This window comes from Gastrolobium bilobum, unplaced genomic scaffold (assembly GCF_033153095.1).
Source record: "Gastrolobium bilobum isolate Gb01-03AN ecotype WA unplaced genomic scaffold, APGP_CSIRO_Gbil_v1 utg8466, whole genome shotgun sequence".
Lineage (NCBI taxonomy): Eukaryota > Viridiplantae > Streptophyta > Magnoliopsida > Fabales > Fabaceae > Gastrolobium > Gastrolobium bilobum.
The window spans coordinates 59,187-85,357 of record NW_026897055.1 but is presented as its reverse complement, the minus strand read 5'-3'; the positions used below and the strand labels follow the sequence as shown (position 1 = coordinate 85,357).

Genomic DNA, 26,171 nt, shown 5'->3' with positions numbered 1-26,171 from the left:
TAAATAAATTTTAATTAATAATAATATCAATTATATATTTATAAATTTATACATATAAAAATTTTTATTTCCCCTTTTTTCTATTTTATATCTTCATCTAATGCATTTAAGGAAAATAAATAAAAATAAATTTTAAAAAAAGTGACTTATTTTTATCATGAAAATAAATTCAAATCAAATATTATTTTATTTTATCTATTTTTTAGCAAATATCGTTATAAAATTATCTATAGAAAGTAAATATCTTATTTTGATAATACATATTTAATTTATCTTAAATAATTTTTAAATTTTTTAAATATATTTAAAAATAAAAAAAATTATTTTAATTTATAAATTAATTTCAAAATAAATAGCTTGAAATATTTTTAATTTAATATTAATAATAATTTTATTATAATTTTATTTGATAATATCATAATTATATAAAATAAAATTTAGAAAAAGTAAATATTTTTATATTTATAACACAAGGGTCTAATTGATATATTTTTATAACCATAAACACAATGAGTATAAGTGAAAATTTAAAATCAAATGAGGTTAAATGATAAATGATTTAACCACAACGGGTCTAAGTGAGAAATTTATATAATCACAGGAGATTAAGTGATAAATCATAAAATCACAGTGAATGAAAATGAAATTTCCCTTTAAAATAACTTATATGGGAAAATACTATTTTGCCCCTCTCATTTCCCTATGTCATATTTCATGATCTAAACCGCTTAACTTTTAATTTTTTTTTGGGCTATTTGGGTTTATATAAGGTGTATCATCCTTAATTTATTTTAGGTTCTTACTAGCTTTGCATAATTATATTTTTGTCCTAAAAAGTGACTTTAATCATAAACTTACATTTTTATCTAATTAACCCTCTAATTACATGTAAATTCTTAATTATCTAATTTAATTATTCATGTTACTATACTCAACAACTTTCACATTAGGTACTGGTGGAAAACTATTTTCAATGGGATGTGTTGTGTTCCATATCTTATCCCACACAATGACACAACTCTTTTTTTCTAATGAGCGTCACAAATTTTATGAAAAAATACATATATATTCAACACCAATTTTTGAAAAAATACATATATATTCAGCGGGTGGCAAAACATAAAACGCAACGAGCCCCCACTTACCAAACATAAAAATTGAGAATTAAAAAACCCAACAGTCAAACAGCCATGAAAATTATCCTACATAAGTTTGTTGCTTTCGTGCATCTCCCTTCAGCCTGGGGAGCCTTTTCTTAATCTTCACGCCCATGTCTTTATCTTTTTATCTTAGGTGTTCTCCTCTTATTGGCCTTCTGGATTTACGTATATAATTTTTCCTATTAAAATATGAAAAATTATGTTGTACACGGTTCAAACCTAATCTTGATAATAGTAATAATATTGTAGATTCTTTAAAAAAATACGAAATTGATTTTAAAATTTTAGAAAAAAATATTTATATTAATTTTTTTAGGGATTACCGTGATTATCTTTGAATTTTTGGCAGACCACAATTTTAAAAAATTAGAATTTTAGAAAGACAACAAGTCAACTTTTTTTTCTTAGCAATTAAAATATAGTTTTTTCTTGAGGACCCAAAAAATATATTTACTCTAATATTATAAGGATGTGCATGACAGAAACAATTTTTTTCTATTTCTGTGCATTGAAACAATTTTTGAGAAAAAAAATGTGTTTGATAATATATTTTATTTGTATTCCGAGAATGAGAATTGTGTTCGATGACAAAAAGAATAATAGAATAAAAAATCATTCTTATTAAGCATAAATTTTTTTGGGATCATCACTTTCTTTTTCATACGGTGTGGTGGTGGTGGTTGTAGTAGTGACGTTGTGGTGGTGGTGGTGGCGGCGGTGGCACTAGTGGTGGTGTTATAGAGGTGGTGGTGGAGGTGATGGCATGGTGGTGGTAATGGTGGTGGCAGCAGTGGCGATAATGGTAATGGTGGTGATGGCATGGTAGCGGTGGCAGCGACGGTAATGGTGACAGTGATGGCGGTGGTAATGGTAGTGGTGGTGACGGTAGTAGTTGCGATGATGGTAGTGATAATATTGGTGACGATGATGGTAGCAGTGGTGATGGTGGTGGTAATGGCGGTGGTGGTGGTGGTACGACGATAGTTGCGGTGGTCGTGTCGGAATGGTGGTGGCAGTGGTGATGATGGTAGTGGTGGAGAGTAATTGAGTAAGATAAATGTTTCTCATTTTGTGCCCAGGAACAAAAAAACAGAAAAAAAAAATTATTCTTTTTTTCTGTTCCCCAGCACAAAAAATAAACCTTCGACCCGGGAACAAAAAATAAATCGATTTTATCAAACAAGTTTTTTATCTATTTCTATTCTCAGAAACAGAAATTAAAAAAAAAATTAATTCTAAAAAAATTGTCTTGCACAGCCTAAAATGAAGGCACATTTGTGAAAGATTCTAAGCCCATAATTTACTAGTGATTGAGATTAGTATGACTTTCACGTCAAAAATCAAATGTTGATATTGGTGATGTTAAAGAAAGAGTTCCTCTTAGATATTTGTTAGGGATGATGTAATGAAACGTAACCGACCAATTAAAAAATGAAAACGAAAGGGCTATTTATCAAATTCTTGCATCAATTCAGAAAGGGAACAAATGGAAAGTCAGCTATATTTTATGGAATTTATTATTCATATATGTATAAGAAAGAAATTATCTCTTACACGTATAAATTTAAAATGAATTTCACTCTCTCTTTTTTCCCTTAACAATGAACCTCACTTGCACAAATGAGTCTGTTGGAAAAAATAATTACCTTTTACTATATGAAAAAATTATTACTCATATTTTATAGAGAAATATTAGTATCATGACATTAGAGATAATTATCTCATATTACATACTCATCGAATTTTGTGTCAATTATTTTTTTTAAATTATGGATTCCACATATTTATCTCACCGACATAAAAATATTATCTCAAAAAACATGAGATTAATAATTTCCTATTTATATTCTCTTTCTCCATTTATTGGTAAAGAGAAGATTTTGTGTAACAACCTTTCATAAAGATAAAAAAAGGCAATCAATCAATCAACACGTAGGTATTAGTTTGTTTTCATTGGTTGAAAATCCTTTTTATTTTCACTAAAGAAAACGACAGAGAAAATATCAATAATTCATTGTTTAAGGTCTTATATAAATAATCAATAATTTCAAAGGAAAAATTTATATTATAATCTCATTGTCAGTGTTCACAATAGATAGCAATGACACAAAGTAGGTGGGAGTTGACATGACCAATAGTATTTGCCTCTAATTTGATGTCATTTTTTAGGATGGGTGACCATGTTGTAGTTGACACATGAAAGGAATAGCAGAGGAAAACCAAGGGAAATTCCAATGGTAGATGTTGGTTCCCTCTGATCCAAGGAACTTCCCTTTTCATTAAAAAAAATAATGACCCCATTTCCCTTGTCCTTGTTTGCTAGAGAGAGAGAGAGAGACAAGGCACTGACTTTGACAATTATTTGGTTTTGGTTTCTTGAATCGCCTTATGTTCCAGGAGTCAAGGACTGGTGTGGAGGTAGAAATAGAAGATTTGGGGACACCAAGGAGACCAAAACTGGTAAATTAAGAAAGGATCTAGAGGGCTATTCTAGCATCTAGCTTTTTTGATTCAATGTAACCTTTGATTTTGATGCCTAAAGAGAATAACAGTAAATGGGGTTTGTTAAATTGTAGTTGACTGCTTTTGAGGAGACTGGTTCAAAGTTTTTTTTTTTTTTTTTTGGTAAGTGGTATCTATTAGTTGTATGGGTAATTGACGGAGATTTATAAAGTCTTAGCTACTCTAACTCTTTAAGTTAGTTTTTGGAGTAGTATATCTTAAGGTTCTTATCAAATGATATCAGAGTCTTCTATTATGTCTTCAGTTGTAATCGAGCTGTGCAGCTGATGATGTTGGTATTGCAGTGTTCGTCCGGGTCTAGTAAAAAGACTAGCACAAAACCAACTCGAGTGGGTGCCAAGGCTGCGGAGCGTGGTGGAGTGTTAGGACCCATTTGCAAGATACGAGACTTGGAGTCCCACGTTGATTATATGAACAACTAATGTGGGGTTTATAATATTATCAGTAATGAGTTCAAAAATCTTTTAATTTCTTGCCTTGGAAGTCTTCTTGGTGCTTATATACCAATTGAACTCCATGTCATAGAAAAGAGGGTTAAGGAAGGTTAGCACTTAGAGGATTCTAGAGGATAAGGCTATTGATACAAAGAAAACCTATGGAGGAAATAACTTCGACGGTTGCAGTGCCATTTACACTTGGGAATTTAATACAAAAGGAATCAGCAGTGAAGACCCACATGGATATAACTGGTCTAAAGCTTATGGCAAATACAGCAGCAACATTAATATTAAATCCTGCAATTGAAGGTTGTCAATCCTACTCTGTTGGAAGTGAAAACCACACAAATATTAGTCCACAACACCAAATTACACCATCTAAAGTGGTAAATAGGAATCAGGATGGAGCTTCACTTGTCTCAGAAATGGTTATTGAAGTTAAGAATAATTGTGTCCTGACTGAAAGCCATAACCAGGCTAGAAAGGAAGATGAATTCATGTTAGCTAAGGATTTTCAGTGTATACATAATGACCAAATCTCTCAATCTGAAAAAAGCAGTCCTTGTAGGGACAAATTTGCTACTTTGAGGACTACTTGTTCTGAAATAAACTCACCAATTACCATCAAGGTTGATGATAATATCCATGGTAAGTCCTGTTTGACTGAGCCACATGCAGAGCTAGAGCCAGTGCAGAACATGGTTTCTGTTTCAATGAAACTTGAGAGTGAAAATGGAAGTGGATCAGATGGGTCTGAACCAAAACCATTTGCTGCATTTTATGAGATGCTAGAGAAGCAAACATGCACAACAAGCTGCCAGATTAGCTTGGAATTGAGTGGTACCCCTCTTTGGGGTTTTTCATCAGTTTGTGGAAGGAGACAGGAGATGGAAGATGCTATTGCTATTAAGCCTCAACTTTTTCAAGTCCCTTCACAGATGCTAATGGATGACCATGATAATGAAAACACAAAATACTCACCAATCCACCTTTTTGGAGTCTATGATGGACATGGGGGCTGTCAGGTATGTCATAAAATCCTTACTGCATGTAATTTATTGTATTTGTTATGAAACAACTCTCCCAAAAACTTAACTCATTGGGTGAAGAATGAAGCGGCAATGATTGAACTCTAGACTACTTGATCGTTGGTCACAAAGACTCTGATACCATGTCATGAACCAACTCTTCCAAAAGTTTAAGTTATTGGATGATAGCATATGAATGAGTTTTTTTATATTATATTTCTAACAGTATCGTTGAAGTTGATCCATTCAGAGGCTGATGTTTTTATAGGTTGCCAATTACTGCCGGGAACATCTTCATTCAGTGTTGATTGAGGAGATAGAAGCTGTAGAATCAAGTCTGGCTGAAAACAATGGGAGAGGCAACTGGGAGGACCATTGGAAAAAAGCATTCTCCAATTGCTTTCATAAAGTAGATGATGCGGTTGGAGGAGTTCATGCAGGTAATGGTGGAAGCAAGAGTGATGATGGAACTGAATCAAGTATTGAACCTGTTGGCTCCACTGCAGTGGTTGCCATTTTGAGTCAAACTCACATAATAGTTGCAAATTGTGGAGATTCAAGAGCAGTCTTGTGTCGTGGAAAAGAAGCATTGCCATTGTCTTCTGATCACAAAGTAATGCATTTGTTTATAGTTTCGGAATTTGTTTGGTGGAATTTTAGTTAGAAGCTCAAGTTATCTGATAGAAGAAACTTCATTTCATGTATGCAGCCAAATAGAGAGGACGAGTGGGAAAGGATAGAAGCTGCAGGAGGAAGGGTCATACAATGGAATGGCTACCGAGTTCTAGGTGTTTTGGCAGTGTCAAGATCCATAGGTATGTGATTTGTTGCATTGTTTTTGAGTACCAATGGTGCAAAAATTGATGCTCAATTTTGCATCATTAGATTTAGCAATACCACATCCAAAAATTTGTATACAAATCTACATAGGATGCAATGACTATTTAAACTTTTTCTCTTGATATAACATCATCTCTTAATATTTATCATCAATTTTTTCTTCTCATCCACCAATAGGTGATAGATACTTGAAACCATGGATAATTCCTGACCCAGAAGTGAAGTGTGTCCATCGAGAGAAAAATGATGAGTGCCTTATTCTAGCCAGTGATGGTTTATGGGATGTCATGACAAATGAAGAAGCATGTGACATTGCACGAAAGCGAATCCTTCTTTGGCATAAGAAGAATGGCAACAACGATTCAAGACAACAAGGCCATGGAGTTGATCCTGCTGCTCACTCTGCTGCTGAGTATCTTTCTAAACTTGCGCTCCAAAGAGGAAGCAAAGATAATATTTCTGTTATTGTTATAGACTTGAAGGCTCAAAGAAAATTAAAGAAAAAAGCATAAAACATCATTTGAAATATTTAAAGACATACTATTGTTTTACAAGTATTTTTCAGTCACTGGCATATTTAGCCCACTAGTTTTTCAACTGGGCTAAGTTATGTTTAATAAAATTACTCAAATTTGTACCCAATTCAGAAAGTTATATTCTTTTTTAAATGATGTATAATTTTAAAGTTGGCTACTCAAATAATCAAAAAACCATTCTTGAATCAGATTATTAGTTTAAAAATAATAAAAATAAACATAGGTCCTTAGTGGTACTTTTGTTGCAGTCATAATATTTCAAACATTTTGTTGATAGTGCCCTGATACTTAATTTTCATCTATAAAATTCTTCATGAACTGCCAATCATATAAGAGTCTCTCAAAAAATTCTTCAACTTCAATCATCAACCACAAAATACAGATTCTTTGACATAATTTTAGTAGCTGCTGGTTTCTTTGGCTCCATTATGAAAATTCTAGCCATATGCAACTGTTGACTCTACAAAGAAAGGAATCATAACTGGAAAATTGGAAGGTTGCAAACGAGCAGATCCCACAATTACTTGTAACTTAGATGATATCTATAAATGGACGATATTGGCTTTAGAAGGATATTTCAATCTCATGCAGCCTGTTAATGGATCTATACAAGACTCATAAACTTGAAGGCCCTTCAATAAAGGGCAATAAGATACTCATGCAAATCAGAAGAGAATCCTCTTATTAATGACATCCTATTATACCAGCAATACAATGATATATTGGGTCTACAGACTATTAAAGGCCCAGAATTCTACTATCCCCATATAAACTCTATAAATAAGAGGTAAAGCCTACAAATATGGACGAATCTATCTCCCTTATTATTATGCTGTCACTGTACACACACCACTTTTTTAGCAAACGCCGTCTCTATTGTGTAGAGTGATAAGTAATCTCAAAGATATCTCATCATTAGATATTTAGGAGAAAACATGAGATCCAATATAAACCCACTACTCTTGGACAAAACACAGCCTAATACAATCTTTCAGCACAAAGGATCGTTTCAATAGAAACTTAGAATTCAGTCATATAATTTCTGAGCATCAAAACTGACATGAGCATCTGTATTGTTAAGAGTTTACACTTAACAAACCACTCCCTCAATATAAAAGCAACAATCCTGTGCTGTTCGTGAAAGATCAACACATTTTGTTTGTGTATTATCTGCATTCAAGAATACCTAGTGAAGTGGTACATAGCTCAAATTAGAATAACCTTTTACCTTTGATTTTGAATAAAGTCCGGGATTGGAACATGCTATGTTTTATATGGTTGCAAGTGTAGATCCTGCATTGGAGAAGTAAGCTGAAAGATCCACATCCAAGTCCTCGTACATGTTGATAAAAGGATGCCTCTGGAATTTAAGTTATAGATAAAAACTGTAAGAACGACTATTTAGTCTATTTTACATGGCATACTCATAGATAAGATTTGTGCATACCAAAAGGTTCGGAGCTGATAGTCTATCCCTTGGATTTTTCTGTAAACTAAGCATAGAAAATTGAACAAGGAGGATCATAAGCCTCATAAAATGCAGTGACATAAATTTATGACAAAATAGTCTATTGAATAGTGATTGAATGTGCTAGCTTTTAAAATTTTTAAACATAGATGGAGTCCCATGAAATTATACTATATATATATATATATATATATATATGAGGTAGGATCCTTTGACACCAGTGTCAAATTTGAAGTTTGACACCTCACCTGAGAGCCGTTAGATCAAAAAAGATCAATGGTGTCACGTGCTTACAAATCAAAGTCGTTGATCTTTTTTGATCTAACGACTCTCAGGTGAGGTGTCAAACTTCAAATTTGACACTGGTGTCAAAGGATCCTATCTCTATATATATATATATATATATATATATAACTTGGTACTCAAGGCTCCCAACTTGCAAGTGGAGGTTGATTATACGCAGTTTTATTCTTGTATTTTTGCAAAAAGACCTCTGACTTTCCGGTCACAAGAGCAACCTTAGCACTACTCCAAGACTCATCCTCAAATTATAGAAGATATCTTAAAATAAAATACGAATATAAGGCTTAACACTCAGTTAGGTAGTGCATGTGTTTTACATTTTTACTATTTGTTTTGGTTACATACTCATTCTACTTTAGAATTGTATTCTCCTCTAGTATCCCAACTAATTTCAGGATGAAGAAACTGCAAGGGTTATTTATAAGTGTTTTCCTCCCTTGTGCTCTCTATCTATCTTTCCATTTTCTTTTGGTGGATCAAGATTCTTGAGACCACAAAACTAGGTTACTAAAGCATAATATTTACCATGCTGAGATAAATGAGCAAAATTCTGGAGAAAATTGATCAGATGGAGCACTGGGGGGAGGTTTTTCAACAATGGCTTCAATAAGCTGGAAAATACTTTCCCACCCTTCACTTTGATCTGGTGGTGTATAAGGAAACAGCCCCGTAGCACACCTAAGCAGGATCAGTCCCAAGCTCCATATATCACTTTTGTAGTTGTAGCCATGCTGGATTCCATTGATTCTCTCTGGCTGTTAAATGATCACAATTGGATAAGTTGTATTCCAAGCAATGGTGGCACATCTAGTTGGTCAGAGAAAAACATGATAAAGATACTCAGCATATTTTTACTCACAGACATGTAGTTGTATGTGCCAATGAAAGTATGTGCTTGACCAGAAGTAGTTTCCATGATTGCACTAACACCAAAGTCAGTAATCTTTACCTCCCCTCTATGATTTATAAGCAGATTTGAAGGTTTTAAGTCCCTATGGATAATATGTTTTTCATGGTGAAGATACATTAAACCCTTCAGCACCTACATGAAAGAATTAAAAACAAGAAAGGGATCAAGTGATTTAAGTCTAGTTAGGCGCACAGAGAAAAGAATTATAGGTGTAAGGCTCAAGTACAATATCTTATTCCTAACCTGCTTACAGATGGCAGAAAGATATGGCTCTGGAATTGTCTTAACTTTGTTCAAAAGATCTTCTAAGGATCCTCCATCCATGTACTCTAAGATGATTGATATGACACCATTGTGATAGAACGACTGGTAGCAGATAACAACATAAGGACACAGTGCTGATTGATTTATTTTTAGCTCTTGTGCTATATGCTTGAGTATGGACTCCTCAATATTCACTTGAATTTCCTGAATTGTGGAGAATACATCATAAGTGAGAAAAGAACAAAGTGGAATGGGAGTACATAACATACTAGATAAGCGGAAGCTAATTCATTAGTACAAGTACCTAGATTAAGATAATGAAACAATGCAGAAAACTTTCAAGCTAATAAAAACCATATTGTTAATGTTAAACGACACTACACCATATAGAAATAACTGAAAATTCAAAACGCTAAAAGCAGGAGGAAGAACCAACATGGGACTTATTACCCTGTAATTGCTCTAATTCCAAATACTAGTAAATGTATACTGTTAAGTGTCAAATATATCATCCTTTAGGACCAAAAGTATGCCAAATAATGATAAATACGGTCAAAGACATAGTATATATTATCAAATGCAAAAAACTTTGGAGTTTTCATGTTTGATATGATTCTGACTTAAAAAGATATTGGTTTCTGGTTTAAATTGTTAAATCAGAGCATTGGAGCAATGGGTAAACTAGAAGGACTTAAAGCAATAAATGAGGAGCAATGAAAATCTCTCTGAAGCTGTCTTTCGGCCAATTTTTATTATGCAAAAGACTTTGGCGTATTTGGATATTGTGTTCTACATAGAAGTTGTAGATTTTTTTTTATCTTTGCAATGAGACCAAGATCACATCAATCGGACGAGTATAGATTAAGTTATACCCAAAATACAAAACCATGTTTTTGTTACCTCATCCTCGCTAGCTTGCTCACTTCAGCGAGCAACTTAGCGAGCAGTGATGTATTTTCAGCCTTTCAGCTCGCTGGTTTTCTCGTTTCAGCGAGCAACTCGTAAAAATGGCCTATTGATCCCTTTTTTTTATAAAAATGGGACGAAATAGGGTATTGGGATTCACTTTTGCACGGCTTAGGACGACTTTGGATCCAGAAAGGCAGCATCTTTGGAGGAGGAGGAAGAACAAGCAAGGCTTCGCCATGGATACTGATTGATCAAGTTTCCTCTATGAATTCTCATTTATTTTCGTATTATGTTTAAATTTCTATGACTATGTTAGGCTAGTTTCCTTTTTAAAGTTAGGATTAGATGGAACCTATGGATTTCTAATGCTATCTTTTCTTTTCTTGTAATCACATATTCAATGTTTATGTTATGCAATTAATCTATTTTTAATTCTTAGTTTTGTTTAGGATTTGGCCAATCTTGAATGAACACTAGAATCTTGAATGACAATAGGGATGTTGGTATAGGATTCTGGTTGATTAATTGTTGGGTTTTGTATGATCTAGGGATAGACTTGCGAAATCTATGACTGTTAATTCTTGTTCTTAATGCTTGACCTATGAGAGAACACTAAGAAATTAAGATATTTAATAGGGTAAAGGATTAAGACACCAAGGGATTGAGTTTTGGTTAATCTTGAAAGAATATCAATAACATAAGTTTAATATTAGTTATAGGAAAGGGTAGATTCATTAGGAAGACATTGGGGAAATTGAAACCTTAGCTACGTTTTCAATATTGATTTTTACTCCGAATTACCGTTTGCAATCTTGATTCTTGATCTTGATAGTTGTAAGTTGTTTTAATTTCAGTTTTATAATTTAATCATATTCACAAAATCCCTTAAGGTTAATCCAACTTTGATTGTGTAGTAAACGTAGTGATTGATAGGTCAATCTTCGTGGGAACGATATCCTACTCATCTCTTTATTACTTGTACGATTGGTATACTTGACATGATCGCAACAAGTTTTTGGCGTCGTTGCTGAGGATTAAGCGCTATCAACATTAATAGTATCTATTACATCATAGATTGGATCTTTTCTTAATTTTATTTTTTTTAGTGGAGTTAGACCCAATTTTCTTAGTTTCTTTGGTTTATGCAGCTATAAGACACTATTGACCCCATGCCTTACAGTATGAACCATAGTTAGGGAGACTTTAGAGGACTAATAGGAAGCGTACCTCCATAAGGAGGTTACAAGAAACATCTAGTTCTAGTCTTGTTGAGGAGTAAAATATGGCTGAAAATCAACCAAATCCTCCCGAGGAGTTGATGAGTCAATATTTGAACCTCAATTTCTTATATCCGGTTGCAAGTATTGTGAGGCTACAAATCCAGGCTAATAATTTCAAGATCAAGGCTTCCTTCCTGAACCTGATTCAGCACAATCAATTTGAGGGGAGCCCGTCAGAAGATCCAAATCAGCAAATCACGACTTTCTTCCAGATGTGTGATCTGATTAAAGTCGACGAGGTAACGCCTGAAGCAATCCGTCTGACATTATTTCCATTCTCTCTGAAGGGACAGGCAAGGAATTGGCTGGATTTGCAACCCTCTAGCAATGTCACTTCGTGGGATAACCTTGTTGTCAAGTTTCAAAAGAAGTTCTTCCAACTTTCTAGATTTTTCGAGCTGAAAGAACAGATTGACAACTTCAAACAGCTAGAGGGAGAGTCTTTATGTGTTGGATAGGGAAGATCCGAAGATTTGATTAGGAGATGCCCACAATATGTGTTGTCCAATTGAGATAATATGCTCATCTTCTACATAGAAATTTTAGCAACCTACAGGGAGCTACTTAATGTCGCTACTAGAGGAAGTATGGCAAAGATTACACCTACCAGAGCTTTGGAGTTGATAGAGAAGATGGCTTCTAAAGATAATGAGGTCACTCCAGCATAGCCCAAGAGAGGCATTATGCATTTGGATAGGTATGATACGATGCTAGCCAAGCAGGAAAAGATGGATCAGAAGTTGGAGACGCTTACAAAGCTTCTTACTCAATCTCATATCTTAACCATCAATGCCCAGTTTTTGGTGATTTGTGACACATGTGACAGACCTCATCCTAGTAACACTTGCGATGTGACAGTTGTGATAGACCAAGTCCAGGTGAACTCGATTTGGTACAACCAGAGGAAGGAGAATAACCCCTACATCAATACTTATAATCCTGGCTGGAGGAATCATCCAACATTCTCCTGCAAGCCCACACCAGAGCCAGCAAACCTGAATATTCAGCCAGCACAACCTACCTCTCCTTCTGATTTGGAGAAAGCCTTAAAGAAGTTGGCTCTAACTACTGGAGAATCAGATTGGTCACCTTGCCAGGCAATTAGCTGAGAAGACTCTTAGAACCTTCCCTAGTGATACGATTTTTACTCCTAGGGAGCATTGCAATGCCATTACTACAAGGAGCGGGTTAGTAATTCAACCTGTTGAGAAGCCTGTAGCTGCACAGAGCAATGACAATGATTTTGAGAATGAGAAACCAGTTGATGAAAAGGAAGAATAAGCGGTGGAAGATGTTATTATTATTGGTGGAGAGCTGAATAAAAAAGTTGACACCTCAAGAAGCAATGTAAAGAAAGATTCTATGGAGCAGAAAAGGAAGTTACTTGAGACCTCTCCGTATGCTAAAACTCCCTATCCGCAGAGGATCAACAAATAGGAGAAGAAGAAGTAGTATTCTAAATTTCTGGACATGTTCAAGAAACCACAAGTCAATATCCCCTTTGCGGAAGCTTTGGAGCAAATGCTTCATATGCTAAGTTCTTGAAGGAGATTCTGTCAAAGAAGCGAAAACTCACAGCAGAAGGACCCATAATCTTGACTGAGGAGTGTAGCGCAATTATGCAGAAAAAGTTGCCTCCAAAGTTAAAGGACTCGAGGAGCTTCAGTATTCCTAGCACGATTGGTTTGGCGACAATAAAGAGGGTCATATGTGATCTCAGTGCCAGCATCAACGTCGTGCCATTATATATGATGAAGAAGCTGGGGATCACCGAGGTAAAGCCAACTAGGATGATCTTACAACTAGCTTACAGCTTCTCTAAGCAAGCTTATAGAGTTATAGAGGATATACTTGTTATGGTGGACAAGTTCATCATCCAGATAGACTTTGTTATCCGAGATATAGAGGAAAATGCTTTTGTTCCAATGATTTTTGGTAGACTCTTCTTAGCAACCTGAGTAGCGCTGATTGATGTGCTGAAGGGCGAGCTGAACTTAAGGGTGAAAGAGAAAAAACTATCCTCAAGGTCTATAAAAAAGAAACTCCACCGCCTCAGCCAGAGGTGATTTTCTTCATTGATGAGAAAAAGGCTGAAGAAGACGACAAGAAGGATCATCAGCCATTTGAGAGTTGCAAGTCGAAGGTGAAGATAAAATAGCCAAGAAGCAAAGGGAAGCATGTAAAAACCAAGTTCTTAGATCCTGAGGCCTCTTCTTCCTATTCACATGCATATGAGCACCACTATGGCGAAGTGTACTTCTTAAGCAAAAGGATGATGTCATCACTTAGCTCGAGCTATAAGTCACCATAAACACAAGCTGCCACGTCAAGCTTGTGACGTTAAACAAGCGCTTGTTGGGAGGCAACCTCACGAATTTCTGCTTTTGATTTGTTTTTACTTTTGTTTTGCTTTTGTTTTCCAGCATTCTTTGTTGATCATGACTCATAGGATTTGCAGGCACTGCGAGAGGAACATTCAATAGTGGAGGAGGCACATAGGCATGGGAGGTTCAGTTATTACTTTTCAATTTTTGTCCGCTTCAACTTATGATTGTTGAGGACAGCAAATTCCTAAATCTGGGAATGAGGGCGCATCACCACATAGTAGCGATTCATAAGAGTCGTTGAGCGCTAAATTCAAATTTTTTAGGAAATTTTCTGTCAACCTTTCTTTGCATTTTTCCTTCTTTCTTTGTGATTTATTTGCTGTTATGAGTTAGGATTGTTTCAATGGAGAGTCGATAGAGGAATTAGTCAGTGGTTTTGATTCATAGTGTGATGACTTGCATACTTGTTTTGATTTTTGATGAATAAGGACTGATTAAGTAAGTATAAGAGTTAGCAGGAATATTAGGATTACAGTTTTGAGTGATTGAGAGAGAGGATAGTTAGCTGAATCGTGCACCCATAACCATAAGGTTTTGAGCCTAAACAGTAAATTTATTTTTGGTGTGCACTTCACTGTTAAAAATACTCTAGAGCTTGTTTTGTTTCTCCTTGAGATGGTTGATGATGTGCACTGTTGAAATAATTGAGGCATTTTTTCTTGTTTTAGCTACTTAGCCAAAATGCCACCCATTATGTTATCCTTTGTTTAACCGCTTTGAGCCTAGACCTATTTCTTTGTGAATAACCAGTTGTCTTGATTAGCCACTTCACACACATCTCCACCTGTATTAGGATTGGAATGCAGATTTATCATGATAAGGTGTGAGCATAAGTATTCTATCATGTGTTGTTTGGTGGTGAAAAGTGGTCAAATAATGTGGAGTAAAAACAAAGGTGGGAAAATGGTGAATAAAAAAAATTGCGTTGCCCCTTTAAATTATGTGCAATAAAAGCATTGAAAAAAAAAGAAAAAAAATTAAGGTTAAATAAGATGTAGCAAAAGGAGGAAGAAAGTAAGAAAAGAAGGGTGAGCTAAAAATTTAAATGTGCTTATGCCTTGCTTTGTCTGCTTTCCAGTTCTTTAGCTACATTACTCCTTATATATCTTCCTATTAGCCAGACCTCATTACATCCTGAATAAAGACTTCTTAATCTTCTATGCATGGTACTTAACTGTGGAGAGTGAGAATATGACCAAGCCTATGGTAGTATTGATTCAGTAAAGGTATGGGTGAAACACTTACCCCTTAGACACTTGAGTGATGAGTGAATTGATAATTCCAGCGAAGGGTGTGTTTAGATTTAGTTATCTATGCTTGATTGATAAATCTCTTGTTGAGGTTCTATGCTTGCTTTTGGAAACTACTTAATTGGATGCTTGTTCTTATAGTTTTGTTGTCATTGTTAAGTTTGACCATTGATGCATTGAGTCACTGCCTGATTCTTTTATTGATGATTCATTGAGCACAAAGATCTATACTTTCGCATTTCCTATGTTCTTGAACTAATGTATTGCTGGGGACAGCAAATGAGTAAATCTAGGAATGATTTGTTAAGTGTCAAATATATCATGCTTTTAAGACCAAAAGTATGCTAAATAATGATAAATATGGTCAAAAACATAGTATATATTATCAAATGCAAAAGACTTTGGATTTTTCATGTTTGATATGATTCCAACTCAAAAATATATTGATTTCAGTTTTAAATTGTTAAATCAGAGCATTGGAACAATGGGTAAGCTAGAATGACTTAAAGCGATAAATGAGGAGCAATGATTTGGTGAAAATCTCCCTGAAACTGTCTTTCGGCCAATTTTTATTATAGAAGATGACGTATTTGGATCTTGTGTTCTCTATAGAAGTTGTAGATCTTTTTTTATCTTTCCAACAAGACCAATATCACATCAATCGAACGAGTATAGATCAAGTTATGCCTAAAATACAAAACCATATTTTTGCTACCTCATCCTTGCTAGCTTGCTTGCTTCAGCGAGCAACCTAGCGAGCAGTGATGTATTTTTAGCCTTCTGCTCGCTGGTTTGCTTGCTTCAACGAGCAAACACATCGAGCAACTCGTAAAAAAAGCCCATGGATCCTTTTTATAAAAAGGGGACGAAATAGGGCATTGGGATTCACTTTTGCACGACTTAGGACGACTTTGGAGGCAGAAGAGCAGCATCCTTGGAGGAAAAGGAGGAAGAACAAGCAAAGTTTCGCCGTGGATACCAATTGATCAAGTTTTCTCTATGATTTCTCATCTCTTTTCTTATTCTGTTTTAATTTCTATGACTCCGTTAGGCTAGTTTCTTTTTTGTAGTTAGGGTTAGATGGAACCTATGGATTGCTAATGCTATCTTTTCCTTTCTTGTAATCTGATATTCAACGTTATGTTATGCAATTAATCTATTTTTAATTCATAGTTTTGTTTAGGGTTTTGCCAATCTTGAATGAACACTAGAATCTTGCATGACAATAAGGATGTTGGTGTAGGATTCCGATTGATTAATTGCTAAGTTTTGTATAATCTAGGGATAGACTTGTGAAATTTATGACTGTTAATTCCTGTTCTTAATGCTTGCCCTATGAGAGATCACTAAGGAATTAGGATTTCTTATAGGGTAAAGGATTGAAACACCAAGGGGTTGAGTTTTGATTAATCTTGAAAGAATTCTCAATAACATAAGTTGAATATTAATTATAGGAAAGGATAGATTCATCAGGAAGACATTAGGGAAATCGAAACCCTAGCTACGTTTGCATTATTGATTTTTACTCTGAATTACTGTTTGCGATCTTAATTTTTTATTCTTGATCTTGATAGTTGTAGGTTATTTTAATTTCAGTTTTTATAATTTAATCATGTTCACAAAAACCCTTAAGGTCGATCCAACTTTGATCGCGTAGTCAAATTAGTGATTGATAGGTTAATCTTCGTGGGAACAATATCCTACTCATTTCTTTATTACTTGTATGACTGGTATACTTGTTGTTATCGCAACACATACAATGAATAACCAATAAGAAATTATGACTACAAAAATGATATATATATATATATATATATATATATATATATATATATATCATCAGTTCATCGATTACCCGACTAGTTCGGTTTGAGCATTATTGTTCCCATTCTTGGGGGCGACTTTCCCAAGACCATTTTTTCTATTATTAGGGCTCGAACTCACGATATCTGGTTAAGGAAAAAAAGTTACTTACCCATTGAACCAATGATTGTTAGTCTTCTAATTTTGTCCTGTTGAATGATTGATTAAATTATAAAAGTGCCTAAGGAAGAGTTCCACATCATCTCTATCATTTATGTTCAATGAAATTAAAATTCCTATTGTTAGATGAAGAAGAGAAGATGAAGTTCTGACATAGTGGACAAGAAACCAACTACAACAAAACTTACATAACTAACAACATAGTTGAACGAAATGAATCTACTCTTATGAGATTAAGTAATTCACTCATTAAATGCTAATTGAGATTGTAAAGAACCAATTCAACCCAAAAGTTTAAGTTGTTAGGTGAGATTACATTAATGGTTTTGTATATTTCTAACATGCCCACTCACAAGAGAACCCATTGGCTTGAAAGGTGGATAACGCATCAAGCCCAGCCTACCTATGCTAAGAAATTCCACAAAGAAAATGGGGGCGGCAAGGATCGAACCTAGAACATTGGAGGTCTGATACCATGTAACGAACCAATTTAACCTAAAAGTTTAAGCTGTTGGGTGAGCCTCCATTAATGATTTTATATCTCTAACATTATGTTCCTTGACCTACACTCTGATTGCGTGCAAAAAAAAAAATTAAATATCACAAAAACTAAACTACTTGAAAATATCCAAGTTCCCAATGAAATGAATTTAATGTAGAACGAAAATGACATTACCTTTGAAAGTATGCAATGTAAGTTAACATGCCAGTACAGAAAAAAGAAAGAAGCAGAAGATGCAAACTCAAAGCAAGGTATGTATGCAGCAAGCATACCTTCAATGCAAAAAACTGATTAGTCCATTTGTGTTGCACCAATTGCACTATCCCCCCATTTCCCTTTCCAATCACTTTTATTGTATCAATGTCTGCCAAACTTAGCTGGTTGTCTAGTGGCCTAATTGGGGGTTGCTGAAAATAGCACAAATATTAAACTCAAATAACAAATTATCAGAATTCAGCCAGCATGTGATCTGTTATCAAAAGTATAGTACCAAATAAAAATATGCTGGAAGTTCTATATCCAAACCTCCATGCCATCATTGTACCAAAAACCACAATGGTTGGGTGTTACAACTGATTACAGCTATAAATGTATGGAGTTTAACATGAAAAGCTTTAAATCAAGTTATTTAAATTCAAATGCTATATGGGAAATTGTGAATATAACATTGTCTAGGATAGCATCATTCAAAACGCAGCTTGCAGCTTATCCTCCATTTAAGTTCATGAAGTGGATGATGTCTCCTGAACACAATCTTTTAATTCATTAGCTTGCAGATAAGAGGAAAAATCAAACTAGAAATTAAATTCATTAACAATATAAGATCCAAATATTCCAATGAATATCTTACTAAAAAAATCACTCTTCATTAAACCCCAACTAATAATGATCGGGGTAAGGGTCATCCTTATACTGGTCTTTTAAGAAAAATGAATATCTTACTATAAAGGGAAAATACCGAACAATCCATCTTATAAAAAGTCTTTTTCTTTTGAAATAAACAGTGCTCCATTTTGGTCTGGAAACCTCAAAATAATGAAAACAAACAGAAAATTCAGAAATCCCTTCTTACCACAGTAGGCATTTGATAAGATTAAAAAGACCAAATAAGAAATAATTGAGCAACCCAATTGGATATATAATTCAAAACAAAGAAAGAAACAAGTGCAAAACATAAAAGTTGAGAGAAACATGTTACTACAGCTTCCACTTCACTCTCAGAGAGAATTCGAACTCCATCCCTATCGACAAGCAGGTTACCATCTTTAAACAACCCACTTTGAGTCCTACCATAAAACCACATACACACAATTCCAATCATCCAAAACCAAACACAAAACAATCACATTCACACACACACACAAAAAAAAAGACTCACAGGAACTTGATAAAAGAAGCCTGATCAGATGCAGGAACATTGACTTTGACACTGGGGCCTAAGCATCTTTTCTTCATGATTATGGGATCCTAATTGGGTTCCCAACCCAAGCTCTGCAGGTTGTAAAGCAAGAAAAACTTTATTGTAAGATTATATCTGAATATAATCAAAATATTTATGTGACTAACATGATTATATTCTATAGTATTTAAGTTAGAAAACGAAAGCTTTTTATATTTTGGAGGATCATGGTACTAAAACTTTATTTGCGTAAGGTTGGAAAGAAGAGTCTTCATTGACGCAGAGGAGAAAAAAGGAGCAAAAACGGTTGAAGATGGAGACTTCTGTAGACTTTTCAAACTTTTTACTTTCTTCTGTTCTCACGTGCAATTGCAAATACTATTAACTACATATAAAGAGCAAACTTTCATGTATTCCTTACCTTAATATTTTTAAAAGCTAGTGTGTGTGTGTGTTTTTTTTTTTTTTTGCAAGGGGGAAAAATATAAATCTTATTGTTATATGGCTTAAATATATACCGAAGATGTGCTCGATTGTTAGCCTAAGTCACACTAGGCTAATTTAACTTGGGGTATAGGTTTGAATCTTATTGAAAGTACTAATGATTAAAATCATGTTATTAATTAAGTACTGGATTAATTAATAAAGGTGTGGAAACAACTTATTAGAGTAAAAGAAAAAAAATTAAAGTTAGTTAGAAATTCATTAGACAATAGTTATTATACTTTTTGTACATTCAGAATTACTCAAATATTTGTGCATATACATGTGTTATGTGATTATATGCGCGCACTAAATAAATGGTTTTAAAAAAGGGTTATGTTTTTCTAAGAGAAAATATACATCTTCTGCAAATACATTAAAAATTGAGTCAATTTTTTTTAAGTGGTGAATCCCACCATTTTAAATGTTAGCAAAAAGTTATTATTCTCGTAACCTTTAAAAAAATCATATTGAAGTTATTTTATTATTAATATTTGTGAGAATATGCAATTGTAACAATAACAATATATAGAATTGAATATGATATTTATTTATTTTCGAACATAAGATAGAATTTTTTTAAGATCATAGAGAATGTTGTTGCTTTTTTATTGTTTATAGATAGTAGCAGCCTATTGCATTACTTAATGCAACTGCCAATGTATTAGGTTTAGTTGGTTTTCTTAATACAAGAGAAGTCACCCAAGTGACATTTCCAAGAAGAGTAAGTATTCTACTTTTTTAGTTCTCTCGTTAGTGACACAAATATAAATCATATTTAGTTCTCACACGTAAAGCTTTGTCCAATAATTAAAATATTGTTATACTTTATATATTTCAAGTCTTCAACGTTGAATTCCTTATATTTTATGCATAGCTAGTTAACTCAATTTGAGTCGCATGACGAAAACGTTAGGTCATTAAATAATTCAATAATCCACCCAAAAAAAAAAAAAAAATTACCCAATGATAATAACTCGATCAATTGATACATGGAAGCTGAGTGGGTGATGAGAAAATCTTAATTCAATCCCCACCAATACTATTTTAGAGAAGGGCATAAGATTTTAATCTCGAACTCCTCACGTTTTCAAGATTAGTTTCATAGCCGGCTCAAAAAATCGAAGCTTGTGAGAATATCCAGAGAAGCCTACTCACCTCAAAAAGGTAATTAGGGTTGGTATAAAAAAATTTATTTGTGGGTCCTTGAACACCACATAAAAAAAAAAAATAGTTCACATTTCCTCCTCAATCTGACTTGTTATCCAGTGCAGAATCTTATACAAAAACCATTTTTAATGGTTTTTTTTCTTCTAAATTTCATTGCAACGCCAAGGATAAGACAAGAAAGTAGTTGGAAACTTAGGAGGAAAAAACAAAGGATAAGTAAATAACGAAATGTAGTAATAAAGAACCTTCAAGGAAAGTTACAAAGAAGCATGTAGTTGGAAAAAATTAGAAAAAGGAATCACGCAACTCCGAATTTAGTCCATAGACTTTCTTTTCTAATCCAGATAACTCGCCCTTCAATCCTTTTCTTTGCCAATATTTCCTTGATGTTTCCCCACAATCATACCACTTGCCACCTTTTTCTGTGTCCTATCAACTATCTATCCCTCTCGGATGCAACCCCACGCATCACGCAACAGTGTCCAAAGTGTTAGTGTTGGCAAAAAAAAATTACTAAACTGTCACGCTAATAGTCAATTTTGCCAAAATGTCACGTGGCATATTTTGCTATACTGTGTAGCGAAATATATGTGCAAATAATTCGTTACACAGTGTAGCGAAATATGCTACGTCAGAATGCTCAGAACCAAAAATATCATGTGTCAAACAGGGACAATTTCGCTACACTGTGTAGCAAAATTCTTCCTGTTTGACACGTAATATTTTTGGTTCTGACATGACATATTTTGCTACACTGTGTAACGAATTATTTGCACACATATTTCTATACCAAAATATGTCACGTGATATTTTGGCAAAATTTACTATTGACGTGAGAGACTGTTAATTTTTTTTTGTAAACAGTGACAAAATAGTCACTGTTCCACGCATCACCTCATTCGGGACTCACAATAAGCCACAGATTAAAGAACAAGAAAACTACCTATTTTAACAGAGCAAATTCTTTCTGGTTGTTTATGTAGTTAACATATTTGGAAATTGTGAAGTAGTGTGTGTTCTGATGAAAACCGACAAGTAAACAAAAGTACATTATCTGCTGAACACTAACAAAACTCCTATCTCAATAATCTTATTTTAGCTTTGATTTTAGCAATTGTATAAGAATAGGATGTTGATATCTGTCATAATCCATCTCTATAAATATCTGAGAAAAATATCAGTAAATTTTGACAAAATCTATTTATCCCAACAGTGTGTACATCAAAAGTTCTCATTACTTAACTATGCTCTGGATTTTGGAAAAATCAATATTCTTGTTTTAGCTTTTGATTTTCACACTAACCATGTAAGTAAGATATATATTGCTGTTTTTAACATTACAATATCATTGTTGTATAGAAAACTATGATATATACACATCTCTGTCTAGACAGAAAATGAGGAGCGGATGCTACTCAGGGGAAAAGCCTTGGATGCCTATTGAGATCACACTTCACTATAGATAATAATCTGGTTACAGTCAGGTATTAAGATTCAATCATGTTGAAAGAGAATTTTGAGAGCAGCTGTGGAACCCCTGATATAATTTGCCCATATGTCTGCAAAATGCACAAGTAAAGGCGTCAACCCAATCATCAACTTAACACTCTAGCATATCCCATAGGAAATATAGGACACAAAAGCCCACAACCATCCAATGTCATATGTAGCTTTCAGGAAAACAAAACAAGTACTGACATGTGAAGTCATAACCATAATTACATCGATGAGAAAATTGTTATTCTTGAAAAAATTCTGTTTGGCCATGTTATCCAAAAGCATGGTTTTTGTTCAATAACATGAATGAACTCAAATAGATAAACACCAGGCCAGCCACATAAGCTAATTTCAAATACTCCCGAGAATGCTCAAAGATACTGTCTGTTCACAAGATGGAATATCTGTACACCCTAGATACTTTCCTAGAGCATTGGAAATCCATACTCCATACCTTGTGATTTTCATGAATTTGGCATAATGGAACTGCAAGCAACCTCAGGTTCTTTGGCACAGTGAACTTTCGACTCATTGGCAGCTTTATAAGGAAGAGTTTCGTACACTCCTACACCATGAAACTAGGTTATCTCCCATCAGAACTTGTTATAAAAAAGCCATTTGAATAATGTACCTTTGGCTGGTTTATGTTAGGTGGCAGGAAGGGATACTGTAATATCTCAAAATCAGGTCTCCACCACATTCCAAGGCATTCACCCACCTGAGTCAAGTAAATTACAGTTCAGCTGCTCTAAATGTTGAAAGGTTGTAGTGACATTAAATTTTGTAGTGACAAATGGAAAAAGGCAAGTTTAATACCTCCCATTCTGCCCCATACCCATCTTCACTAACAGAAAGCTTCCTTGCCAGCTTACGTTTCAATCCATTAGTATCTGGAAATTCACAAAATTTAATCTTCAGTAAAAACTCATGAATATATTTCCAAATCCCTTTTTGCACAGCACTATTGACAGCTTCCCTACATACCTGATTCGCCTGGCCTTAAACGGCCACCGGGAAGTTTAAAGATGGAATTTTTTATTTGCAACAGCAACAAATGTGGATGTTTGAACAACTCAACCTGATACAAGAACAGTTACATTATCAGTTCAGAATCATATTGCAAAACTTTGGCTCATAGGCATAGATGATTGACAATATCAAAAGCACTTTGGGGATAAAACCAAATGCTCAATAACTAAGAAGAAGAGTATGAATAGAAACTTCAAAAAAAGTTCAGTCAACCATGCCTTACCCGACCTAAATCCTCAAGAGGAAATTACATAAGTTTACCTGTGAAAGGAAGTTTGGAAGAGAAAATAAACCTCAAGAGGGAATAGAAGAAGATCTTGAAAGAGAACATTAGGCTTTTTTTCTGGTTAAACCCACAACCTAATCAGGGAAGACAAAGAATGATGGCAAGTGGACACAATATGATCAGCTTGTAGTTGTAATAGCTCAGGTTCATAGCACCTAGATCTGAAGAACTCAAGGATGTGTAGAATTTTTAAAAAAAAAGGAGAAGGGGGGAGGCTCAGATTTTCAGTGTATGTAAAGATGGTAGCCCCAAAAGCAACCTTGGGCAGTTCTTATAGTATCTATGTTGTTCTGAATAGAATATGAAGCTGACAAAGGTCTAAATGAAATCATGAGAAGAATGAGAAAAGGCAATATTCTGAGTTCAATCACGTATATAACTTTATAAACTAACAACTAAATGGGTGGCCTTGGAACCCCTCAGGTGAATCGCCAAATGCTTCTCATCATAGACATTTCTCTGTATATCATCATAGACATTTGACACAATAAACAAGAACAAATAAAAAACAAAAAATTCAACAATTAAGTTTTTGAATAAAATTACAAGTACTGGTGAAACGTAAGAGATGACCTCTATTAGAGCCACATTCACACTCACTGCAAAAGCTGCCACAGAGTAAGTTATTATTCCAGAAATCTTTTGTATCTGTCTACAATGATCAAGAACCAGTGACTTCAAAAACTAAATCTATTAAAAGAAGGCCTAAGAAAAAGCTTTTTGTTCATTGATTCAGACATCTCTATACAAATTATATAGAGTGGGATACTGGGATTTGATAAAGAAATATAATATCAAAATAAATTTAAACTTTATATTATCATAGCGTCTGTGACCCGGTTGGTATAAATTTGATCCTCACTGTCCCTGTTCTATAAAAACTAATAATTAAATATTTCATTCTATTAAAAATAATAATAAAGTATTATAAAATTTCTTAACAACGCAAGTCAGATACATTATCAACCCTTCGATTCCAACAAAATAATATAAAAAAATATCAATAATTATTAGTTCAAGTGATAATAAAAATTTTGTTTCCTTAATTAGAAATCTCGAATTCAAAATGATAGAGCCACCGCTATAACCAGTCCAATTGTGCTCTAACTGAATTAGTCGAATAATTTATAAAACAATGGACATATTAAAATAACAATAATGATGATGGAAGAAGCGAATGGCTAAAGAACTAACCACTATGACAGCTTCCACACAAGTTCGTATTCCACGGGCAGAATAGCTAATATGCAAAAATAAAATAAAATAAAATAAAAAAGGGTTAAAAGAAGAGAAGAAAGACGTGTAAATTGGAAAAATAAATAGGGAAAAAAGAAAACGAACTTGGATTTCATCCTGTGAAGACGATCAGCTAAGGAATGATCTTTGAAGGGAATGGGATCTTTGGATCCAAAATAGTAACTACTCAAAGGGTATATGTCCAATTCAACACTCTCACTCTCATCATCATCGCTTCCACTGTTTGCGTTTGGTGCAGCAATAACTCTCGCCTCTTCCCCCATCACTACCCAATCCACTCAAATCTAAAATACTGAATTCAAAGCTAATAAAGCATACATTGATGCATATATATATATATAGTGTGTTGAACTTGAGAGAGAGAGAGAAAAGGAGAAGAAGGTTGAAGAAAAGAGTGGAAAGTAGGTAACGTGTCTAGGTTCCACAGGAAGAGTCTTCTCCAACGTGGCGTTACAAGGGACCTCAACGCCACACGCCTTACTATGATATGAAGGACTATATTAGACTAATTTTAACCAATTAACATTGACAACATATGTCATTTTTATTTTTTTTAAATGATTATTAGTCTAGTCGTCGATGACAAAAGTTATCAAATTCTCCTTATTAAATTTTGAATACAATTATATATTTTCAAATTTAAGATTTATAATTAAATTAAAGGAAAACTTCATTTTCACCCACTGTGGTTTTATAATTTATCATTTAATCTCCTGAGGTTTTAAACTTATCAGTTAGATCCATTGTTTTGGGATATTTTGTCTTTTAACTCCCTATGGTTTCAAATTTTCCCTTAAACCCCACGTGATTACAAAAATTTTCACTTAGACACCTTGTAGTTTAAAAAATAAATATTTTTAAAAATAAATTTTCTGTCTTTTTTATTTTATATCCTCATGTAATGTATTTATGGTTTAAAATATTTCAAGTTATTTATTCTGAAATTAATTTATAAATTATCTTATTTTTTAAATATATTTGAAATTAAAAAAATATTATTTAAGATAAATTAAATATGTATTATCAAAATAAGATATTTACTTTCTTTAGATAATTTTATAACGATACAGGGAAAAAAATAGATAAAATAAAATAATATTTGATTTGAATTGAATTTGTTTTCTTTATAAAAATAAGTGAATTTTTTAAAAATTCATTTTTAATTTTTAAACCCTAAATGCATTAGGTGAGGATATAAAATAAAAAAGAGAGAACATTTATTTGTAATTTTTAATTTTTAATTTTTTTTTTGTAACCATGGTCTGAGTGA

At 33.7% G+C, this 26,171-nt stretch overlaps 3 protein-coding genes across 5 annotated transcripts; 1 reads left to right on the top strand and 2 right to left on the bottom strand.

Annotated features, from left to right (window-relative positions):
- Positions 1-4,294: 4,294 nt before the first annotated feature.
- LOC133303772 (protein phosphatase 2C 77-like) lies at positions 4,295-6,688 on the top strand. The gene is made up of 4 exons (XM_061503744.1): positions 4,295-5,145; positions 5,417-5,761; positions 5,858-5,963; positions 6,166-6,688. The coding sequence occupies exons 1-4, from the start codon at positions 4,360-4,362 to the stop codon at positions 6,498-6,500; spliced, it is 1,572 nt and encodes a 523-aa protein (XP_061359728.1). The 5' UTR covers positions 4,295-4,359; the 3' UTR covers positions 6,501-6,688.
- A 180-nt stretch (positions 6,689-6,868) lies between these two features.
- Positions 6,869-19,406, bottom strand: LOC133303777 (mitogen-activated protein kinase kinase SIPKK-like). 3 transcript variants are annotated; one of them, XM_061503753.1, is made up of 9 exons: positions 19,159-19,406; positions 18,982-19,066; positions 18,053-18,187; positions 9,449-9,673; positions 9,155-9,337; positions 8,821-9,050; positions 7,972-8,017; positions 7,753-7,884; positions 6,869-6,984 (listed from the first exon to the last, which is right to left on the bottom strand). In XM_061503753.1, the coding sequence occupies exons 1-8, from the start codon at positions 19,233-19,235 to the stop codon at positions 7,795-7,797; spliced, it is 1,071 nt and encodes a 356-aa protein (XP_061359737.1). In that variant the 5' UTR covers positions 19,236-19,406; the 3' UTR covers positions 6,869-6,984; positions 7,753-7,794. The 3 variants fall into 3 exon arrangements, with proteins under 3 accessions (XP_061359737.1, XP_061359738.1, XP_061359736.1); XM_061503754.1 differs by lacking the exon at positions 6,869-6,984 and adding an exon at positions 7,308-7,650; XM_061503752.1 differs by lacking the exon at positions 6,869-6,984 and having other exon boundaries at positions 7,308-7,884.
- A 2,627-nt stretch (positions 19,407-22,033) lies between these two features.
- Positions 22,034-25,230, bottom strand: LOC133303779 (pre-mRNA cleavage factor Im 25 kDa subunit 1). Its single transcript, XM_061503755.1, has 7 exons — positions 24,986-25,230; positions 24,839-24,884; positions 23,314-23,407; positions 23,146-23,219; positions 22,961-23,047; positions 22,784-22,894; positions 22,034-22,391 (listed from the first exon to the last, which is right to left on the bottom strand). The coding sequence occupies exons 1-7, from the start codon at positions 25,162-25,164 to the stop codon at positions 22,320-22,322; spliced, it is 663 nt and encodes a 220-aa protein (XP_061359739.1). The 5' UTR covers positions 25,165-25,230; the 3' UTR covers positions 22,034-22,319.
- Between the last annotated feature and the right edge of the window lie 941 nt (positions 25,231-26,171).

What these genes read in the sequence shown, in the direction of transcription:
- LOC133303772 (XM_061503744.1), top strand. Translation starts at nt 4,360, where the DNA reads ATGGATATAACTGGTCTAAAGCTTATGGCAAATACAGCAGCAACATTA. An exon ending in ATGGACATGGGGGCTGTCAG is followed by an intron (nt 5,146 to 5,416) that starts GTATGTCATAAA and finishes ATGTTTTTATAG; the next exon opens with GTTGCCAATTACTGCCGGGA. An exon ending in GGCAGTGTCAAGATCCATAG is followed by an intron (nt 5,964 to 6,165) that starts GTATGTGATTTG and finishes ATCCACCAATAG; the next exon opens with GTGATAGATACTTGAAACCA.
- LOC133303777 (XM_061503753.1), bottom strand. Translation starts at nt 19,235, where the DNA reads ATGAAGAAAAGATGCTTAGGCCCCAGTGTCAAAGTCAATGTTCCTGCA. An exon ending in TGCTCATTTATCTCAGCATG is followed by an intron (nt 8,018 to 8,820) that starts GTAAATATTATG and finishes TTCTATGCTTAG; the next exon opens with TTTACAGAAAAATCCAAGGG. An exon ending in TATCAGCTCCGAACCTTTTG is followed by an intron (nt 7,885 to 7,971) that starts GTATGCACAAAT and finishes CTTAAATTCCAG; the next exon opens with AGGCATCCTTTTATCAACAT.
- LOC133303779 (XM_061503755.1), bottom strand. Translation starts at nt 25,164, where the DNA reads ATGGGGGAAGAGGCGAGAGTTATTGCTGCACCAAACGCAAACAGTGGA. An exon ending in CTTCACAGGATGAAATCCAA is followed by an intron (nt 24,885 to 24,985) that starts GTTCGTTTTCTT and finishes TTTGCATATTAG; the next exon opens with CTATTCTGCCCGTGGAATAC. An exon ending in CTAACATAAACCAGCCAAAG is followed by an intron (nt 22,895 to 22,960) that starts GTACATTATTCA and finishes TTCATGGTGTAG; the next exon opens with GAGTGTACGAAACTCTTCCT.